Source organism: Leptonychotes weddellii, chromosome 5 (genome assembly GCF_054177405.1).
Source record: "Leptonychotes weddellii isolate Sample4059 chromosome 5, ASM5417740v2, whole genome shotgun sequence".
In the NCBI taxonomy this organism is placed as follows: domain Eukaryota; kingdom Metazoa; phylum Chordata; class Mammalia; order Carnivora; family Phocidae; genus Leptonychotes; species Leptonychotes weddellii.
Window position 1 is genome coordinate 8,606,385 of NC_138373.1, and position 22,392 is coordinate 8,628,776.

Consider the following 22,392-nt stretch of genomic DNA (forward strand, 5'->3'; position numbering starts at 1 on the left):
AGGGCGTAGAAGGTGTTTGCATTTGTGAAAAGGAGGAAGGCTGTTCTAGGGATTCTGGCTTATGGAAGGAAGGCACAGGGTCCCAGCAGGGGTAGACTGCTCACCTTGGCTCTTGACAATACAGGGAGAGCCCAAGCCAATGAACAGCGGTACAGCAAGCTAAAGGAAAAGTACAGTGAGCTGGTGCAGAACCACGCTGACCTGCTGCGGAAGGTAGGACCCTGCACCGTGCGCTGTCCCCACAACGCAGGAGACACCGCCGCTCCATTGTCCCCACCAATTCTGAGTGGGTCACCATCATTTCATGGAAACCACTGCTTTTCAGGCTCGCTGGCCTTCCATGTCTTGACTTTTGATGTCAGCCCTGATTGGATTATCCGCCATCTTTATTATTCTTTTATTTTATTTATTCATTTATTTTTAGGGAGAGATAGAGCGGGGTTGGGGGGAAGGGTTAGAGGGAGAGAGAGAATCCCAAGCAGGCTCCACGCCCAGCGCAGAGCCTGATGTAAGGCTCAATCTCATGACCCCGAGATCATGACCTGAGCCAAAATCAAGACTCGGACGCTTAACCGACTGAGCCACTCAGTTGCCCCTGTTCTTTTAAATTCTTGAGCGTCGAGTATCTGAAGATGACATCTCTATTCTGGCTTCTCTCTGGGTAGAAAAGTGATTTCTGTGTCCAGCTGTCTGAATGTTGTCATTTGTTCTAGAAGTAGTTGTTGTCCCCGAGTTGTTAAACCTGAGATAAGCCAGTTCAAGACACTGTTCCTCCCCTACAGAATGCAGAGGTGACCAAACAGGTGTCCGTGGCCAGGCAAGCCCAGGCGGATTTGGAACGAGAGAAAAAAGAGCTAGAGGACTCCTTCCAGCGAATAAGTGACCAGGCGCAGCGGAAGGTGAGGGGAAGGAAAAGTGCAGGGGGAATGAGGGAGGGGTTCTGTCTGAGCTGGAGGCGGGCCTGGGGTGCTGCCCAGGTGGAAAGACCTTGTCTTTTGCTGCAACAGGCAGCCCTGTGGGTTAGAGCCCTGTGAGCGCGCTGCAACAGGTGTGAGCATGGGACAGGGTGACCGACGCACCAGGGGTTAGAGGCATGGCGTGATAAAGAGGCTTCAGCTGAGCAGGTGCATCAGCAAAGTCTTGCCAAGGGCGAGTCTGGGACGGTTGAGAGAAGTAAAAGCACCTGGAGATCAGAGAGAGACGTGAACATTTATGAGGACTTGTGGTCGGGAGAACACCCACGAGTTGGGGTGGGATTGGCAGGCAGGTCCCATTGCAGTAAGATGTGTCAGAGAGAAAACTGAATGCCTTACACTTAACAGTCACGCTTCTCTGTGACTCAGAGTAGGAAATACGGTCTATTTAATGGAAGTAAAAGTGTCACAAAGCAATATTCATCCTTACTCTGTGGATGCATTTGGATTTTTTTTGCTCTGTTTATTTCATTTTTTTATTTTTTATTTTTTTAAAGATTTAATTTTACAGAGGTTGGGGGGAGGGGCAAGGTGAGGGAGAGTGTTAAGCAAACTCCGCGCTGAGCACGGAACCTGATGCAAGGCTCGATCTCACAACCCTGAGATCCCAACTTGAGCCGAAACCAAGAGTTGGATGCTCAACCAACTTGGCACCACCCACGTGCCTCCGTTTATTTCATTTATTTATTTATTTATTTTTTTAGATTTTATTTATTTATTTGAGAGAGAGAGAGCATGACGGGGAGAGGGTCAGAGGGAGAAGCAGACTCCTCGCCGAGCAAGGAGCCCGATGCGGGACTCGATCCCGGGACTCCAGGATCATGACCTGAGCCGAAGGCAGTCGCTTAACCAACTGAGCCACCCAGGCGCCCGTTTATTTCATTTTTTTTTAATGTTAGCTGTGAATTCTAATGGGTTGCAACCTGCTCTTTGAAAAGTAGCACTTATGAAAGAAATCAGGGGCGCCTGTGGGCTCAGTTGGTTGGGCGACTGCCTTCGGCTCAGGTCATGATCCTGGAGTCCCGGGATCGAGTCCCGCATCGGGCTCCCTGCTCGGCAGGGAGTCTGCTTCTCCCTCTGACCCTCCCCCCTCTCATGTGCTCTCTCATTCTCTCTCTCTCAAATAAATAAATAAAATCTTTAAAAAAAAAAAAAAAGAAAGAAAGAAAAAAAAGAGAGTTGTTTCAAGATGGTTAGATTCAGCATCATACCAGGTATTGGGATGTCTGAATTAAAGATCCAGTTCTGTATCAGTTATACTTCAATTTTAAAAAATAAAAAAACACTTTATAAGAAAGAAGATTTAGTTCTATTATCAGTACTATAAGCTGAAGCATGATATTTAGGAAATGTCCCTAAAATTTTCCCTTCGGGTTTCCCTGCTTAACCAGAAGAAAACTTTCTGGAACACTCTGGGCTATCACCTCCTCCCACCCACTTTTTGTTGGATGCATCCAATCTTGCATACAAGAGAGTACACAAATCTCCCATTGATAACTTGGGGACTTTTTTTTTTAAGATTTTGTTTTTAAATAATTTCCACAGCCAACATGGGGCTAGAACTCGTGACCCCGAGATCAAGAGTTGCATGCTGACTGAGCCAGCCAGGTGCCCCAATAGCTTGGGGGTTTTTATATGTGTTTATCTCTTGCAACCACCACCCAGATCAGAGTGCTCCTGTTTTTCTTCTCTTTCAGACTCAAGAACAGACGGAAGTACTAGAGAGCTTGAAGCAAGAACTTGCCACCAGCAAACAGGAACTCCAGGTTGTCCAAGGCAGCCTGGAAACTTCTGCCCAGGTGAGCATCACCTCCCTTCCGCATTTTTCCCTCTCTGGCTTTGGGACTGCTGTCACCTGGCGTCCAGCCCCACGCAGCAGCTGACCAAGCTGGTCCCATCTGTGCTCAGTGTGTGCTTGGGGGAATGAAGGTGGCGCCTCCTGTTCCCTGTGGCCTGCTGGTGGGTCTGGACTCCTGGGAAGTGGACCGTTTAATTCTCCCTCTTTAACCCGGCCAACATTGCAGTCAGAGGCAAAGTGGGCCGGCCAGATCGCCGAGCTTGAGAAGGAGCGGAGCAGCTTGGCGCATGCCGTGGCTCGTCGGGAGGAAGAATTATCCGCTCTTCAGGAACAGCTCGAACACACCCAGCGGGAACTGTCCAGCGCAAAGGCAAGTAACGGATGCCCACCTCATTAGCAGTAGCTTGAGTTAAGATGCCAGGACTCCCCACTGTGTCAAGGTGGATGCTGCTCGAAGGCTCCTGATGGGGTCTGTGTCCGATCCTCACCTCCCTGGACCACTTCTAGGAATCAGCGTGCCAGGTCGCCAAAGACCAACGGAAAATGCTGCTGGCAGAGTCAAGGAAGGCCGCAGAGCAGGTGGTCCAGGAGGCCCTGCGGCAGCTCGAGGAGCCCACTCTGATCAGCTGTGCCAGCTCTGCAGGTACCCTCCCCCCTTGCCTGCCCGCACGTGCAAATTCAGTGGTCAGTGGTGACGGTGAATCCCGCGTGACCTGAGCTCACGGGTCCTCCACCTGCTGCAAGTCAGAGTCACCTGGCGATGCCCAGGCCCCACCCTAAGATCAGTTCAGCCAGAAGCTCTGCGGCCCAGGGCCTCAGGTGGTAGAACTTTCTAAAGCCCCCAGGTGTGATACCACTGCTCGAGTCCAAGCACCAGGGGGAGGAGGAGCAGACGGCCCAATGTGTCTCTGGACAGAAGAACATGGCCTGAATGAAGAGAAGGTTGCTTGGGAGCTTCAGGCCCACACGGGGGGCAGGAACATTGAGAATACCCGTGTGGTCCCAGGCATGAACAAGGCCCACTCTGCATGTTCCAGAGTCCTAAGGGCACTCGGGTGGGGCAGCGGTCGGAGCCAGAGAAGCCCTGTGGATGAGAGGAGGGGCCTCAGGTGGCAGAGCATCCAGGCCCAGGGCACCGGTGAAGTCCTGGGTGTAGCTACCAGAGGGCCCACTGAGGACAAGGCAGATGGCAGGAAACAACCAAGAGTTGACTTTGATTATCAAATAGTAATGTCTACGGGGCGCCTGGGTGGCTCAGTCGGTTGAGCGTCTGACTCTTGATTTCGGCTCAGGTCATGATCTCAGAGTCCTGAGATCGAACCCCATGTCAGGCTCCGTGCTCAGCGGGGAGTCTGCTTGAGAGTTTCTCTCTCCGCACTTGCTCTGCCCCTCCCCCTGCTTGCACACGTGCACACTCTCTCCCTAAAATAATCTTTGGGAAAAAAAAAAAAAAAAGAAATGTCTCCATTTGGTGACATCTGCGGCAAAGGCTGTTCTATCTTACTCAGCAGGGAACCCATCTGTAAGGAGGAAGGAGCACACTGAGTTCCCAGTTTACTGAGGGAATGCCAGAGAGTGGGGCAGCCGTGGGCGGATTCTGAGGAGAGACTTTATGAGCTGGGCTTTGAAGGAAGAGGACAGACAGGAGCCACTGGAGGGGAAGAAGCGGGGGGTAAAATAACAAACAGCTGACGTTACAGAGCGCGCACCACGTGCCAATCGCCGTTCTAAGTGCTCCACACACCTCGGCCCAGTGAATCGTCACTGTGGTGCCATGAGGTGGTCCTGTTCCTCTGTTTTCACTTGAGGAAGCAGGTGTGCATGGCCTGCGATCGTAGCCACTGGTGGAGGAGCCAGGAGCCACACCTGTGCAGTGACATGAGGCCCCCGTACTTTAACTCCCATGTGACAATCTTTGCGGCCCTGTGCCCAGAGGCACAGAGTGGGAATGGCTGTTTTGTGTTGTGTGCACAGCATGAGCCCAGATTAGCCTGACGGAGCCAAGGGTCTGGGCTCAAGACTAATGAGAGTCCGAGGTCCTTGAAAGACGTAACAGGAAGGCCTGGATTTATTTGGGCAGGCAGTCCCGAGGAAGGGAGAGGCTCACTCTAGGCCGCTGATGTGGCTGCCCTGGCTCTTGGCTAAGGGACCAGATGGGCCCAGAAGCACAGCTTTTGAGGCTGCAGTGAGAGAGTCCTGTACGAGCGCAGTGAACCCTCTTTCCTCCGCCCTCCCATCTTAGGGCAGCTCCTGCAGGGCTGAGGCCACTCACGAGGTAGGCGCATCCGTCACGTGCCTTACCCTCACGGGAAGCAAGCGGATCTGACAACTCCGCCTCTGACTTTGCCCTGTCTCCCTCCACCACAGATCACCTTCTCTCCAAGGTCAAGTCTGTTTCCAGCTGCCTCGAGCAACTGGAAAAAAGCTGGAGCCGCTACCTGGCCCACCCAGAAGGTAAGAAAGGCGCAGGATAGGGTCTGTCGCTTAGTGACGGGTGGACGGGGTTCAGAAATGCTTGCGTATGGAAGTAGCAATGGGTTCCTCTGCACCAAGAAAGGGGTGTATATAACTTGCAAAGCAGGGAAGGAGGTAGGGAGGTAAACCTACCCCTCAACAGCCCTGAGCAACCCTCTTTAAACTCCTGGCAGATATCAGTGGGCTCCTCCACTCGGTCACCCTCCTTGCCCACTTGACCAGTGACACCATGGCTTACGTGAGCACCACCTGCCTTCGAGCCCCGCCGGAACCTGCTGACTGTGAGTACCGGGGCTGGGGGCCTGGGCTGGAAAACAGGGAGAGCAGAGGGCCTTCAAAAGTCTTGGTTGTCCTGCATCTCCAGCACTAACTGAGGCCTGCAAGCAGTTTGGCAAGGAAACCCTCCTCTACCTGGCTTTCCTGGAAGAGGAAGGAACGCGGGAGAATGACGGCACGGCCGTGAAGAGCTGCCTCAACAGGATCTCTGCCATTACCGAGGTAGGAGCTGTGTTACTACAGGGGACAATAACAAAGGTTCTTGGGGGTGAGTGCCGGTGATCTGCCAGGGACTCAGTGATGTCCTCAGCCCGTTCTTTCTGCGCTTTCCATTTGACTCAAGAAAGCGAGAGTTGGCGCTGAAAAATCTGACCCCCTGAACGACCTTCCCGTTATATCTCATGTGTTGGCTGTGCATTGAGAACCTACTGTGTGTTCGTCACTGTGCTAAGCAGTATCAAAGAAGAATAAGCATAGTTTCTCTGTTTTCCGGGATTTGTATCTGGTTGAACAGGTTAACACCTAACATGGTGATAACAGCATATTTATTGATTTAATAAAGATGCAGTGAGTACGTTGTACATAGTGGGGAACGTATTAGATGTACAGGGATAAATAAGACATGGTCCCTATGGGAAAGGAAAATAAGGAAATCACCCATTTCTCTACAGTGGGATGAGAGCGGTAATCAGCTCTATTTTAAGAGTTCAGTACAAGGCATTTACTTGATTCCAAAAATGGGTCATAATAGTAAGTCCAGGGTATGAAGAGATCAGGGCCGGAGTTCAGATTTTCGTCATCCCTCATCTGAACTCTTATAACAGCCTTCTGATTAGTTTTTCTGCCTCTTGGCCTCTTTTCCTCTAATCTCTTCCAAAAACAGAGATCTGATTGTGATTCCTCGTTTGATAACAAAAATCAAACTATGTAATGTGATACCCAAGGACTGTCACAGTCTGGCCCTTATTCACCTTCCTGGGTCCCTCCCACCCACCACCTTCACCTTGCGGTGTTGGTGGCTAGCGCTGCAGTGTACCTGCCTACCTGTCTCTTTCCCCCATGATCCTTAAAGACAGAGCCTGCACCTTCTTCACGTCATCCCCTTGGTCCCTGGCGTATCTGGCAGGTGGCTAACACCCAGTGAATGTTTATTTAATGGAATATACATATGGAGAAAGCAAAGCAGATAAAAAGATCAGATGGGTAGGAAGGTTCATACTGGGGAGAAGTGGGCGACGAGGTAGGGAATTGTGAATGTCTGGGTGAAGGAAGGCTATGGATAATGGTGAATTGCTGACCTTTCTCTCAATAGAATGACATGATCCCAGTGGTATTTTAGTGTTATTAAATTGCTGATGGCGGCCTAGGCAGCCTTACCCCAGTCTGCCTTTTGCTGGAGATAGACCACCTTCTCCAGGGCCATGCAGAACTGCTTCTCAGTACGCACATGTGTAGGACACCATTAGGTGAGGAAGTAGGAATCAAATTAATTTTTTTTTAAGATTTTATTTATTTGATAGAGAGAGATACAGCAAGAGAGGGAACACAAGCAGTGGGAGTGGGAGAGGGAGAAACTGGCTCTCCGCCGAGCAGGGAGCCCGATGCAGGTCTCGATCCCAGGACCCTGGGATCGTGACCCAAGCTGAAGGCAGACTCTTAACAACTGAGCCACCCAGGCGCCCCAAGAATCAAATTAATTTTAAAAAGCAAGGTGTGAGAGGAAGATTCTGGGCAGGTTTCCTTTCTGGCAGTAGGACTGACCAGATGTTTAGAACTCTTCCTAGGACAGGGCGTGGAATATGCTAAATAAAGTTTGGGGGGAAAAATGTTACTTGAATCTGAACTGGCGGAAAACTAAGGAAATTCTCAGAATCAGAAACCAAAAGGATGCAGGAGCCAGTGTTTGTTCATCTTTTGGCCTAGAGCTTGGATTTTAGTGGGCCACACATACAGGGGAGAGTAAGAAACAAAACCTAGGCCCAAGTAGGGTCAAAGTTTGGAATGCAGAGACTTCCTCCCCAAAACAGAACTCCAAAAGATCACACCCCGAGTGAACGGGGGAAAAGCCTACTCTACTGGAGAGATCTGGTCTCAACCTTGGTTGTAGCGGGGAAAAGGAGGCAACACGGCCTCCTAGGGAATTTCTAACTACAAGCCACGTATCTGTGGCTTCAGGGTCCAAATCTACTACCTGTGTGGCCTGAAAAAAAACCCAAACAGAAAATTAAAGTAATCAGGTCATTAGGGGCCCAGGTACCCGGCAGAGGCAGATCCAAATGGTCTCTGAAGAGGTATACTTTGACTCTAAACCCCAAGGAACTTTCACAGATAAAGTCCCAAGGCCCATACATTCATCATAAATGTGTCCGATATGTTAAAGAACTTTTTAAAGGATATTAAAAAGTGTGGCAAGGGAATAAGATACTTTCAAAAGTAACCAGATATATTTGAAAAACCACCACCAAACTTCTAGAAATGAAAAATATAATCACTGAAAGTCATAACTTAGCATAGAGATCCAACAGCAGGTTAAAACAAAGCTGAAGAAAGAATTAGTGAATTGGATGATAGAACTGAAGGAATTACCATAGAATGTGGCACAGATTTTAGAAGCTGGAGTGTAGAAGTTATATGTAGAATGTTTAATCAGGGTTCCAAGTGAAGATAATAGAAAAACTATGTCCTTTTTCCCTAAGTAACATTTTTAGTTCTGTGTGTTACAGACTTTCTTCTACACCGTGCTTTTTCCAGCATTCTGTATGTGAGGTTCATCCATGCAGATATGTTCATTTTCACTGCTCTGTAGCAGTCCGTCATGTGACTATAGCTCAAGTTATACATCTATTATGTATCTGTTTATATTTATTTACATATCTGTTATATAGCTATATATCTATTGTTGATGGATGTTTGGGTTCTTTCCAGTTTGGGGCTGTCACGAATGTGTATTTGGTCACTCTGGTACATATCTCCTGATTTAAGAGTTTCTCTAGGGTGTTTGCCTGGGGATAGAATTACCACATTATAGGACACACGGACTGCTGAGTGAACAAGCAAGTCATAGGAAAATGCATAGAGTAGGATTCCTTTTAAATAAAAATCAAACCAGGGGCTCCTGGGTGGCTCAGTGGGTCAATTAGCATCTGACTCTTGGTTTCAGCTCAGGTCATGATCTCAGGGTCATGAGTTCAAGCCCCAAGTCAGGTTCCGCACTCAGTGTGGAGTCTGCTTAAGACTCTCTATTAAATAAATAAAGTCTTTAAAGGAAATAAATAAAGATCAAAACATATGTACTTCACATTATACTGTTTAAGGATGCCTTCATAGGGAGTTTTAAAAAAAGTAAGCATTCTCCTGAATTCTGTGTTTATCTTGAGGTGGGAAGCAGGGAGGGTGGAGATGGAGTTAGGGCAGAATACAAAGGAGATTTCAAAGGTACTGATAACGTTCCTTAAGCTAGTCCTTAAGTTGGGTGGTAGATACGTGGGCCATTGTTCTTATTCTTTAAACCATTCATATCTGTTTTGTACTCTCGTAGGTGTAACACATAATATTTTCACAATTCACAGGCTTTGCCATCAGCCCCAAGTTCAAATCCCTGCTCTCTGCCATTCATTAGCAGTGTGACTGGGGTCAAGACATTTGACCTCTCGGAGCCTTGGCTTCCCATGTGTAGAACAGGACTAGTAACTGCCTCATATGATTGCTGTGGACGCAAAGTCCAATAAGAGGCAGAGTGTCTGGTTGGAAGGCATCACCGATATTTGAAGATGTTTTTAAAATACCTCCCAACTGGCACCTGGGTGGCACAGTCGGTGGAGCGTCCGACTCTTGGTTTCGGCTCAGGTCGTGATCTCAGGGTCATGAGATCGAGCCCCACATCAGGCTCGTGCCCAGCCGTGGAGTCTGCTTGAGATTCTCTCTCCCTCTCCCGCTGCCCTTCCCACTTTTGCTCTTTGTCTCTTTGTCTTTGTCTCTCTCAAATAAATGAATCTTAAAATAAAATACCTCCCAAGCCACAAATACACTGTACCGTGCAACTGTGAGGTCAGGGTCCAAGCAGCTGCAACTGAATGGCATTGTGGGCTTAGGCAGGGATGGCTTTCTAGAAGGAGGGGGGTGGAGTGTGAGGTTCTGGGGTTCACGCAGTAGCGAGTTCCAGATGAGGCCTGCACAGGAGGCCCCTCTGTGGGTTCCAGAAGTGTGTTACATGGCAGGGCCCTTCTCCCTTGCTTTCTGCCACGGGAGAACAGAGAGGAGGAGGTCAAAGGGTCATTGCGGCCTTTGTGATGCTGTTCCCAGGAGCTCCTGCCCAGAGGCCTGGACATCAAACAGGAGGAGCTGGGGGACCTGGTGGACAAGGAGATGGCTGCCACGTCAGCTGCCATCAAAACTGCTACGGCCAGAATCGAGGTATGGAAGCATCTGGCACGTCTCCTAAAGCGAGGCTCTTGCAGCTTCCCCGTGGTGACATTGCCCACTGGATGTCTCTGACTTGTTCATGAAGGCTACCGAGGCCCCTTATGAGCCCAACCAAAACCCAAACTCCACAGGATCCCTGAGGATAGAAAATGAGTAGCCCCTCACCTACTTTGGTGTCGGTTCATCCTGCGTCATACTTCCAGGCTGACCACTTGCTAGTCGTGTCCCTTGGAATAGGTCGTTCCACGAACCTCACTAAGGTCCCGTTTCTGCATGATGGGGCAGTGGTAATAGTACTTGCCTCGGAGGGGTGTTGTAAGAGTTAAAGGAGATAATGCACATTTTTCTCAGTGGCAGGCACCCGTGAAATCAGCAGACATGATTGTCCCAGAGAAAAGCTGAGTGGGTGGCATTGGAAAGGTCCCATAGCGCTCCTTTGGTGGAAGACTCAGGCTGCCTGCCTTGGGGCGAGTACCTGCTGCTGGGACCTGGGATCTGCTGCCCCCCGTTGGCAGGGTGCCATAGCTCCCAGAATTCTGTGCACACGTCCGCCTGGGATGGACACTCACAGATGGTAGAGCCAGCCTGCTGGGGCTGCTTCCCACTGAAGAGATCAGAAGTCTGGATTCTTTTCCCGACTCACCAGGACGTGGATGGGCCCTTTCTGGATTTGGGTTTCTCAGCTGCCACAGGATGTTGGACACAAAGTGTCTCGGGATGCCAGTGAGCGCTCAGTACCCACCACGTATTGAGAAACCCTGCTTCTTTTTAACAGGAGATGCTCAGCAAATCCCGAGCTGGAGACACAGGAGTCCAGTTGGAGGTGAACGAAAGGTCAGTCCGAGCCGTGTGGGGCCACCTCGAGGTGATCAGATGAGTCTCCCCTGCAGTGGATTATACTAATTAGAACAGTAGCAGTCATGGGCAACGGATGAGTCTGTGTAGTTGTCGACAATGGTGTTCTTGATGATAATATTGCCGTTGCATTTTAGGGGAAGAGAAACCCCGAGAATCATCACATAACTGTCCCCAGTCAAGTCTCCCTACTCACGTGCCTTTCCGTGAAGGTGTATTTCCTCCGCCTTTCCCATCCCAGGTTTGCCTGTATTTAGGCCTGAAAAAGAGAACAGACTCCTTCACTGTTCTTGGTCTCTCTTCTGTGACCCCAACTTTTTTTTTTTCCTCCTAGGATCCTTGGTTCCTGTACAAGCCTAATGCAAGCTATTCAGGTCCTGATCGTGGCCTCGAAGGACCTCCAGAGAGAGATAGTGGAGAGTGGCCGGGTAAGCATGGGTGAGGACCCCTGGACAGGTCACTCACAGACTCCCAGTTCACCGAGAGGCTATACCTACTCAATACACTCGTCCACGTTCAGCAAAATCCACGGATGCTGCCATCTCGTCCCGGGTGTGCATCTGAGGGTGCAGCTGCTTCTCATGGCCTAGCGCAGATGCCCACGGGAAGAAGCTGGGGTGCTCCCAGGTCCCCAGAGGGCAGTCAGCCTCAGCCTCCAGCTGCAGGGTCATTAACCCAGGCAACATCATTGGAACCTGCTCTGGAAACCCCGTGTGCATTGCAAGCCTGAACCCTCAGAGGTGGAAGGGAGAGCTTTTGAAAAATTGGCCAAATCAGAAGGGCCAGCCTGGTTGCTGACCTTTCCTAGTGAGTGCGGCCATGTCTCCTTCCTGCGGCAGAGTCTGCTGACAGTTATTCACAGACTCTGCCCCAGTCTCTGGTCGACGTGCTCACTGGGCTTTCTCCCTCCTCTGCTTGTGTGTTTCCTTCTCACACCCTGTGTGCAGCTGTAGCTCAGGGGACAGAGGCCCAGGGAGGGATTCCGGACCTGAACACTATCCTTCAAAGAAGGCAGCCATATCTGCTTTAGTGGTGGTGCTTTTTATCAGTCCAAGAGGGGATGTTTTCTCTCCCCAAGATAGAGGGACCGAGCAAGGAGCACCTGTGGCTTCCAAGACTATCAGATACTTCCAAAGCATGAAGGCATTTTAAAATTCCAAGGAGAAATCATTTGCTTCAATTATTCACTGAGTACTCTTCTCTTTTGGCAAATCGTGGCGAGCAGTTAGACTCCTCTCGGATCACGTTGTTCCTGTGTGCACGTGAATAGATAGAGATTCTTATATATACAACATGGAAATGTGATATAAGAGAAATGCTACGGGCTTTGGAGTCAGAAACGTCTAGGATTTACTTCCACTTATCTCCTGCATGAACTGGGGAAGAGTATCTTTGCTTTTCTGAGTCTTCGTTTGCTCATCTGTAAAATGGGGTGATAATGCTTACGTCTTGGGGTTGGTGTGAGGTCCGTATGGGAGTAATAGACATAAAAGCAACTGGGGCATAGGAGGCCCTTGAGAAAAAGCTAGTCGTTACTACCTTTCACTTCCTCAGGGCACAGCATCGCCTAAAGAGTTTTATGCCAAGAATTCCCGATGGACGGAAGGACTCATCTCGGCCTCCAAAGCCGTGGGCTGGGGAGCCACTGTCATGGTGTAAGTGTCTGTCACTCCCAGGGCTCCTCAGCCCCAGCCCCAGTTCCATCGACCCATCCCAGACAGCAACCGAGGGCAAACAGTCTGCCCCTTGGAAATGAACTGTTGGTAGGGAAGTCAACGGGACTGAAAGTTGGAAAGGGAGCCTGGATCTCCTGGGGCTGCACAGGGATGGGCCGGGCCGGCTGTGCTCTCTGGAGACGGGATCATAAGGGGTTGCAGCTGTCCGTGACATAATTTGTCTCGTCCCTTTCTGACTACCAGGGATGCAGCCGATCTGGTGGTGCAAGGCAGAGGGAAATTTGAGGAACTGATGGTGTGTTCGCACGAAATCGCTGCTAGCACAGCCCAGCTTGTGGCTGCCTCTAAGGTAGGACCTGCACCAGACTCCCCAGGGCACTGTAAGGTCCGGCGAGGCTGGAGACTACTGGGACGGTGGAGCCTGCCCCAAGAACAGATGATTTATCCAGGGTCCAGGTAGATGAGGTCCCAAGTTAAAATTCTGCCTCTCAAGGGTCCCCTCCTCCCCTCCTCTGAGAGCCTTTCCTCCGCCCAGCTCGCCACACGGGCTCTCCTCTCGGCTCTCAGCGCTTTTGTGACAAGTGGCCTTTGAGGGTCCTAGCCATGCCGACCTCTGATTAGCAATCCGGGCATTCAAGGAGCACTCAAATAAGGAATATGTCAGCGCCATGAGCTGGTTCCCTGGCTCGGCTCTGAGGTTCCTGAAGTCTCCAAATTTGAACCATTGCCCCCAACTAATCGTAATACAAAGCTTGTTACCAAAATCTGTCTGTGAGTTTTATAGTACTCTGGGGAGCGTCCTTATCATCCTTATTTATTGTTGTCCCAAATTAGTGTCCGCAACTAGAACAGTTTATCACAAGAACTGATAAAGCTAGAGTCTGAGGCTACCAAGCAAATAAGCCAGGAGTAATTTTTCATATTAGACATACGCCAGGAGTTGACCCTATAAGAGCATTTTTTAAAGATTTATTTAGGACGCCTGGGTGGCTCAGCCTTAGGTTAAGCGCCTGCCTTCGGCTCAGGTCATGATCCCAGGATCCTGGGATCGAGCCCCACATCGGGCTCCCTGCTCCGCGGGGAGCCTGCTTCTCCCTTTGCCCACCACTCCCCCTGCTCGTGCTTTTGTGTGTGTGTCTCTCTCTCTGACAAATAAAATCTTTTTTAAAAAATTTTACGTATTTATTTGAGAGAGAGAAAGAGAGAGAGCGTGCACATGCCCCAGTGGGAAACGGGCAGAGGGACAGGGAGAGAGAGAATCTTCAGCAGACTCCCCACTGAGCACAGAGCCCGACATGGGGCTCGATCTCACGATCCTGAGATCATGACCTGAGCCAAAAGCAAGAGTCCGACACTCAACCGACTGAGCCACAACACACGCCCCTTATAGGAAGCAATTTGTAAGAAGTCGACTAGTGACCCCTAGTGATCCCGTATGTTTGTTAGGAACCATTGGACCAACTTCTTTGACTCTGTCCTTGCCGCCGTATGCTGTGTGAACCTGACTCTGCTTGGTCCTGGCAGGTGAAAGCTGACAAGGACAGCCCAAACCTGGCCCAGCTGCAGCAGGCCTCCCGGGGGGTGAACCAGGCCACCGCCACTGTCGTGGCCTCCACCATCTCGGGCAAATCCCAGATTGAGGAGACAGGTAGCCGCCCCGAAGCACTGCTTTCCATATCCAACCTGTCCAGCTAGTCTCTATGTCCCCAGTTTCCCACAACTCCGTTTCCACGTTCTCTCTCGTTCATCTTTTCTACGTGCGTGCTTACTTCCTCGTAAGGGGGGGACACCACGTACACATGCTGTTTCTGTCACCATAGCAACAGGCCTTAAGGTCGATTTTTCATGTAGCGATTGCTCTGGATTCAAAGACACGACTCTTCTGGGCTGGGGGGTAGGGGCGCGCCCAATCCTCGTTACCCTGTCAGCGCACTTCCTCCCCGTCTATACATCAGTGACTTTCACATGTGTTTTGGGAACTAGCGAGCATTTCAGCAGAGTGCTGGTATCATACGCCTGCCTCTCAGGCGAGAGAGTCGGCCAGGGTCTCACCTGACAAGACCTTCCCTCCGCCCTTGCAGACAATATGGACTTCTCCAGCATGACACTGACCCAGATCAAACGCCAGGAGATGGATTCCCAGGTAGGATCCCCGCTTCCACGTCTGCTCCATCGGTTGCCAGTGACATCGATCCCAAGTATTATCCCCATGGAGAGAAGCCAGTAGGGGAGAGACTTGGGGAGGAAACACACACAGATGGACCCGGTAGCCCAGGCATGAATGTAAATGACACTGGAAGGGACAGTGGAGGTGGAGACAGACGATGGGTTAAGTTCAGAATCTTAACTGTGGCTCACTGGTCTCGGACTGGTGTTCCCCTCACCGTTACCATCAGGGATCTCCTAGCGGACATCAACTAGTATTTGATGTCTTACGATGGATGATTTTTTTTTTAAGTCGAGTTGACACACAATGTTACATTACTTTCAGGCATACATGCAGTGGTTTGACAATTCTGTATATGACTCGGTGCTCGCCACGTTAAGTATAGTCACCGTCTGTCACCATGCAACGTCGTAACAATACTGTTGACTATATTCCCTATGTTGTACTTTTCATCCCCATGACTCACTCATCTGGTAAAGTACCTCTTCATCCCCTTCACCTGTTTCACCCATTCCTCCACCCCCTCCCCCTCTGGCCACCCCCAATTCTCTGTATTTATGAGTCTGTTTCTGTTTGGTTTTGGTTTTTGGCAATTTTTTGAAAACTTCTGATATGAATTCTTTGTGTATGACCTTGGTTTAAAAAAGAAAAATCGATTCACTGAGAACCCATCAAAGGCAATGCCATTTCTCCCAGTTCGTAAAGTTAAGGCATGTGGAGAAATAGGAATCAGTGGGATCCTGAAAAAAGATCTGACATCCTTGTTCTAGAATTACCGGTCCCAGTCTTGGGGTAAAGTCCAGATTGAGAATGTGAAGAAAGTCTCTGTGGGGGTCACTTGGCACTTTTAGGAAAAATCACATCAGGTGCGAGCCCCTGCCATCTACACTGTCTTGCTTACTGGGCTCATCCAGTCCCGTTTGACTGCAGATTCCATCTATATGCTGATAAGCACCAGATTCTTCTCCCCGGCCTCGATCTTCTCCTTGAGCTCTGTGCTTGTCCAACTGCCTACTTGATCTCTCCACTTGATGCCAAATACGTCTCCAACTTAATGGGTCCAAACCAGGGCTCCCGATTTCCCTCCCACCCAGATCTGCCCCTCTTCTTGTTTTCTCCGCCTCAGTAACTGGAACCCCCCACACCTGGGTGCTAAGACTTAGGAGTCATCCTTGGGTCCTCCCTTCCCACTCACCCTTCTACATCCAGTCCCCCAGCGGGTCCTGTCAACTCCAACTCTCCAAGCCTGAACCTTCCCCCTCTTTTCCATCTTCCTAACCCCGCCTGAGCTACCATCGTTTCTCTCCTGAACTACTGCAAAGGCAGCTTAACTGCAATGCATGCGAGGACTTGTTTCCAAGTGGTCCCATGGTGGGGCTGGGTGGTGGGGCAGTTGGGGGCAGAGAATAGGAAAGAACGTTGCTGAGACAGGTCCAGCCCTGGGTTGACAGTTGGTGGAACTCGGTGAAAGGTCCATGATGGGGTTCGCCAGATCGTCTCCATCTTTCCGTATGGTTTTACATTTTCCACAATAAAAAACTTGAAAAGAAAAAAAAAAAAGGAACCGCCTAACCACTCTCGCCCCACCCCATAGAGTTTGTTCAGGTTCTACAGATTTTTAAAAGCATAAATGACAGCACGTCACATCTCTGCTTGAAATCTTCGAGTGGCTTCCCTTTCACACTTAAGAGTTAATATCCAAACTCCTGCCCCCAACCCTGGGGCCCTGGATGAAACGACCCTGGCCTGTTTCTCCATTCTCTCGTGACCCTCTCCCCACTCATGCGTCGGCCACATGGGGCTCCTTTCTGTTCTTCCGATACCTCAAGCTCCCGCCTGCCTGAGTAGCATTTGCTGATCACGCTTGGCCTTTATCACGTGACCCTGTGTCATTTTCGTTACGTTCTGATCTGTTCTTGTTCGTGAGTTTGTGTTCCCCCCCCTGCAAGGTAAGCAGGGACCTTGTCCGTCTCTGCACCACCGCGTCTCCAACACCTGCCGCAGAGCCCGGGGTACATGATGGGTGCTCAGCAAACAATTCTTGAATTAATAAAATAATAACTAGTATTAGTACTAGTAAAATAACTAGAATTAATGAGGAGTAGGGGTAACCAGGAACCAGCCGTTTTCTTGGTAGGATTGTGCTTTTTCCTGTATGATGATAACCCTAAGTTGTACCAGCCCCTCAGAGAGAATCATCTGAGCTGACTCTTGCCTGGATTTCCAGGAAAGCGGGATTGAAGCAGAAGGGGAACTGGATTGGAACACACCACACATATAGGCTAGATATCAGAGTTGCTTTCAGGTAGAGATTTCAGAGGAGCATGAGATGAGCCCTACACCCACTGGGGCTATAAAGCATCACCTCCAGGAGAGGGTCCCAGTGAGGAAACGGAAAAGCCACTGGGATAGACGGGTAAACAGGAGAGGATAGAGGAAATCAGCAGAGAAGGAGAGGGATTAAGTCAAAGTGAGACCATTGTCAGATTGCTGCTCAAAAGAAAATTCCACTCTTCCCACAGGTCAGGGTGCTGGAGCTGGAGAATGACCTGCAGAAGGAGCGTCAAAAGCTGGGAGAGCTTCGAAAAAAGCACTACGAGCTCGCTGGTGTTGCCGAGGGCTGGGAAGAAGGTGGGCCTCTCTGAGGGCCAGCAGGGCACCGAGAGGGGAGGGTGCGTGGAGGGCCTTCCCCTCAGACGTGACAGAATGAGGCGCCCTTCGGGTCCCTGACTTCCCCCTCTCAACTCACAGAGCATGTTTCAGTTGTAAATAATGTTCAAGCCCCAAAACTGGCATAATTTGGGGTGAATTGAAAGCTTTTGTTGTCACCTCTCAAGACCTTAATGTTGACCAGTGGGCTCGTCACTCCCTTGCAGCCATTCCCTTCCAGGCCCAGTTAGCCTGGCGTGCATAGAGTTGAGTAGTGAACGAATGGATGGCGGTCAGTGAAGAGCCTGCAGATGGGGCGAGGGGATTACAAGCCTCAGTGACTGACTAGAATCAGCAGTGGGCAGCAATGGCCGCATGAGAGAAAGGGTCAGGGGCTAGAAATGGGCTACAGTGAGGGGATGATGGTGGGCCCACCAGCCCAGAGAGGCGTTATCACCCAGAGTCTGCTGCTTTCCCACGTGCCCAAAGCGGCCAACTTGATCATGACCAGGACTGCAAACTCTCATTGTCTTGACTGACTCTGGGAGCCAACCACAGATGGATACCAGTCATTCCTGGGCACGTAACTCAGGGAGTAGATGGTTATGAGCGTGAGGTATTGGAGAGCCCAACATGGTGGCCGTTTTTGTTGGTGAAAGGAATGCGTGCACACGTGTAGTGCTAGGAAGCAAAAATTATCATTGTCTTTCAGGAACCGAAGCGTCTCCACCTGCACTGCATGAAGCGGACACCGGAAAAGAATAGAGCCACGTCGACACCCCACACGTCCGAGTGTAAATCTTGTGGCCTGTCTGTGTGTGTGTTATTCGCCAGCCACGGCCTAAGCCCCAGGGGAGTCCCAGTGGCAGCCACACCACTCCCGTTGTCCAGTGCCAGGGACCCCAGTCTCTGCCTTCCACAGAGGAGGGGGGGACCAGGGCCACCCCTCGCGGAGAGGACCTCCCTCCCCATCCTGCCTGCCATTAGACCCCCAGATGCTCGGCGGCCTTGTCCGAGGGGCTCGCTGTTTCCAAGAGCCCTGGTGAGGGGCCACCTCACGCCTTTTCTTCTGTTTTCTCCTCAGCCTTTTCTGTTTCACCATCTGCACCAACTCGTGAGCGTCAGAGGGCTGGCGGGGCTCCAAGCCAGGACGCCGTCCTAAATCTGTGCCAACTGAACAGCAGGAGCGTCCTGGCCGAGCACGCTGAGGCAACTCTCCCCTCTCTTGGCAGTTCCATGGATTTCCCACTGCTTCTTATGGTGGTTGGTTGGGTTTTTGTTTTTGTTTTTGTTTTTGTTTTCTTCTTTCAGTGTTCCCTCATAGAGCCAACTCTCCCAAAGGGAGCACCCCTGGAGCTCTGAGCCATCGGGGGCCCCTAACCACAGCAGTTAACAGCAATGGTGCTGCTCAGGCTTCTCCTTGGTGCTCCACACCAGCCTCCATGCTGAGTGTCCCGCTGAGCGAGTCTGGGGCAGCCGAGGCCACTCTCCAGAGGTGGGCACCGCTGCTCGGCCCCACTCTCCTCCAAGGGCAGAAGCAGAGCGAGTGCCTTTCCTTCCTAAAGCGAGAGCCCAGCTGAAAGCCTCTGACCAGGGGTAAAGAATGCGGGAAAGGGGGGGTGCACACAACCCAGGTCTCAGGAGACCCCTTTCTTGGGAACTTCTGGTGCCCAGGCTGAAAAACCTTATCATGTGCTTGAGTGTGCTGGGGAGAGTAGCCACCTTCTTACCCCAGAATGAATTTTCCGTGCCACCTCCCTTCAGGCCCAGGTGGGACCCTGAGAGGGAGCGCGTGAGGGCTTTTCCAACTCCTCTCTCCAACTGGCCGCCTGGGCATCCTCTTGAACCTGAAGAAGATAATTCCATGTTCTACCTAAGGGACAGACCCAGAAGATCAGGCAGATTTGCTCCCGGCAGGAAAGAACCCTGTGCTTGGTTGGGTACCTTTAATATTTATTACTAACCTCTGTTCAGCGGCGGCGGCAGCCTCCAGAAAGACGCTTTGAGCAATCAGGATTTGAGGTGTGGTGATGATGGGGCTGCATGGCTGCCCCAGGCCATGAGTCTTCAGGAATCAGACACCAGGCCAACATGCTTCCCAGTCTGTTACTGGCCTAGACCCCGAGGCAAGCAGGTTCCTCAGAGCACCTGGGTCAGGGAAACCGAGAAAGGGAGACCACTGGCTCTGAGCCTTCCAGCCACACGTCCCGGGCCCTTGCTGCCTGGACAGGATGAGGACAGAGGGCACATTAACGGCTTCCTAGGGGTGGGCAGCCTGACAGCACTTGTCCACCTCCAGACGGACAGACCCCAGCATTTAAGTGACCTTCCGATCTTGGACAAACGGTATCTTCCTTCCTTATCTGTAGCAACTCCTAGGTAGAAGCCAACAAGCACTTCCCAGGACCTGTCCCACAGGAGCATTGCTAAGTGTTGCTATGTGACAGGTGGCGAGGTCCCTGTTTGATCACTGTGAATCAACCGCCCTCCTTCCCCCCCCTCCCCCTCCCTCTCTGTGCATTTTCTAAGTAGGGCACTCAAAAAACACTCTCCCATTAGCTCAGATTCCAAGACTCAGACAGGCGATCACGTTGGGCTAAAGAGGGGTCAGCCGCAGAAGATAAGCGGTCTTACGCTTAACACTTCTTTGTGCTCAGCGTTTTTCCATCCGGGGCTCAGAAGGAGTGGTGCGTGGCACCCCTGGCCCAGTTGTGCCAATTAAGCCAGCCGGTGTGGTCTCAGAGTGGGTCAGCATTTCCACAGCGGACTAGTCCTCACTTCCAGAATCTCGGCCGAACTGTTGTGCTCCGAATTACCAGTGGTGAGAAAAATCTAGTATATTGGACCACACTGGGATTCTCTGAATAACGTTCCCTCTAAAAAGAAGCCACAGTAATTTTTAAAATCTTTGCGGACTTCGCCTGAGTGATAAGACCGTGAAGAAAGAGATTAAACAGGAACACAAGCTAATCCCGTGTCACACAAGAAGTATCCGTCGGGGGTAGCGTAATATTTGTCCTCTCTTGCCTTAGGAGCTGGCCCATCCTCTAGCCAAAATCAAATTGTCCTACCTTGGCTTTTCTCAAGTAAGGGTGTTTATACTTGGTGTGAAATACTTGATTCAAACAGGAATGACATCCTAAGGCTAAAAATGAACCTCATAGCCTTTTAAAGTAGTCACTGAGCATCCTGAGTGACTGAAGTCCCATGGGCCAGTGTAATTGGGTCACAGCAAGGCAGAACAACAAAAGATGGCTTAGGACTGATGAGAGGTTGAAAGACAGCCGTATCCCTTATTTAATTTTCTATACAGTTGCTCTAATATCTCTAGAGTAAGGGGGTATGTGTACATAATAAGGAAAAAAAAAGGTAGAAAAGACCTGCCTTTTGTGGGGTTCTTTTATATCTGAGTCAGGAGTTTAAATTAGACTGTAATTTAGATTGTTGCCTAGTTCTGCCGCTGACAGCAAGATCCCTAGGGTCCCACCTGAATCTAAGTCCCTAATCCAGTGGCTGGAAGAACCAAACATTGCCCAGAATGTCCTTAACGTTGGAAGTGTTTGAGCTGCCAAGTCAACACCAGGGTTAACCAGGTACCACGGGGGTCACAATGCATGTCGTTCATCCTCAGATTGGCTTGCTTCGGCCTCTCGCCGAAGAGGAGCTGGTCCTGAGCTTGCACCTGGGAAATGCTCACTTCTCGGCCAGCTCCTTAGTCTGGAGGGGTCTCCCGGCTCCACTTTAGCCACCGGTCAAGTTCTTGCTACCTTCTACCACCTTTGCAAGTGTCTAGAAATCCTTCCTGCCAATGAAAGCCTTCGATCCTGGCATTGGCCTTTCAGCCAGACCGGCTCTGGCCTGTCTCCGCCATCCTCGGTCCCCCGGAGACCACGCTGTCTGTAGCCTAGACAGCCACCCCTGCGGGCCCACCAGCCTTCACCGCAGATGCCCCTCCGTCTCCCAGGGTCAGACCAAATGCAGGATCAGCAACCCAAAGTGGTGGCACAGCCTCTCGCCCCCAGGAGCCAAAGCAACGGGAAATCATGGGTTAGATGCCATTGGGTCCGATTCTGAGAGTAGATCATTTCCAGACATGTCTTTCAGGTGACCCTCAACTACCTCAGTTTGAAGGCCCTAAATGAAGCTGATTACTACTCCTAGGGACAAACCGAGGGGGTTCCGATAAATCTTGCTGATAACTTATAACAAACTCTCACATTTAGGTTCGCAGGGATAGGTTGGGTTTGTTTTTCTTCTGTTCTGTTTTTAACCTCCCCCCCCCCCACCCAGTTTTCCATTAGAATAGTTCTTAGAAATGGATTTCATTTTTCACCGAGTGCCTACCTTCCCAGGGCAGGTAGCGACAGGCTCTTATTCCCTTCCAACAATACTTTTATTATGGTATTAAGACCTTTCTTTGTATAATACATTGCATCTGTGTTTTCAATTTTTCAAATAAATATTTCAACCTGGCAATGGAGAACGGTGGTGCTAACTGACCATCCAACGTAGTTTTGGGGTCAGGGTTCCAGTGAAAAGCCTACACTTCTCTCCTGGGGCTCACCGAATCCCACCTAACCTCTGCACTTCTGGGAGGAGATCTTAAAGATAGGAATACTTGTGAGGAATACAGCTGCTGGGGCGCCTGGGTGGCTCAGTTGGTTAAGTGACTGCCTTCAGCTCAGGTCATGATCCCAGAGTCCCGGGATCGATTCCCACATCAGGCTCCCTGCTCAGGGGCAGTCTGCTTCTCCCTTTGACCCTGCCCCCTCTTGTGCTTGCTCGTGTTCTCTCTCTCTCTCTCTCTCAAATAAATAAAATCTTTAAAAAAAAAAAAAAAAGGAATACAGCTGCTATAGAGAACCTGGTTTGCACTCCTCAGTCACATTCCGTCCCCTGTACCCTCTCCTGTCCTTGGGAATGATCGAACAGAACATGCCAGAATGGTCAGTATTGTCATTTACCTTGACGCCCAGGTCTGTGCATAAAATCTGGCGTCTCGGGCTATGGATACAACTTTCTCCACCATCAAGATGCAAAAGGAACCTGTCACCTTAAAACTGGATGGGACAACTGCTGCTCAGGGACAGAAGATGCCAG

General features: G+C 50.5%; 1 protein-coding gene across 4 annotated transcripts in view; it reads left to right on the forward strand.

The window, feature by feature from the left end:
- HIP1 (huntingtin interacting protein 1) overlaps positions 1-21,775 on the forward strand; it is a 147,867-nt gene extending 126,092 nt beyond the window's left edge. For 3 of the 4 annotated variants that reach the window (XM_081819487.1, XM_081819488.1, XM_081819489.1), the window contains exons 15-32: positions 125-213; positions 783-899; positions 2,672-2,773; positions 2,999-3,142; positions 3,280-3,415; positions 5,140-5,226; positions 5,421-5,528; positions 5,612-5,745; positions 9,826-9,936; positions 10,721-10,779; positions 11,135-11,228; positions 12,355-12,455; positions 12,720-12,825; positions 14,001-14,124; positions 14,558-14,619; positions 17,166-17,274; positions 18,005-18,086; positions 18,377-21,775. In XM_081819487.1, coding sequence (XP_081675613.1) covers positions 125-213; positions 783-899; positions 2,672-2,773; positions 2,999-3,142; positions 3,280-3,415; positions 5,140-5,226; positions 5,421-5,528; positions 5,612-5,745; positions 9,826-9,936; positions 10,721-10,779; positions 11,135-11,228; positions 12,355-12,455; positions 12,720-12,825; positions 14,001-14,124; positions 14,558-14,619; positions 17,166-17,274; positions 18,005-18,057 — 1,736 coding nt within the window. In that variant the 3' untranslated portion in view covers positions 18,058-18,086; positions 18,377-21,775. Of the gene's footprint in view, positions 1-124; positions 214-782; positions 900-2,671; positions 2,774-2,998; positions 3,143-3,279; positions 3,416-5,139; positions 5,227-5,420; positions 5,529-5,611; positions 5,746-9,825; positions 9,937-10,720; positions 10,780-11,134; positions 11,229-12,354; positions 12,456-12,719; positions 12,826-14,000; positions 14,125-14,557; positions 14,620-17,165; positions 17,275-18,004; positions 18,109-18,376 lie in introns of all 4 variants that reach the window. The other variant, XR_014145233.1, reaches the window with a different exon arrangement.
- Positions 21,776-22,392: the final 617 nt, after the last annotated feature.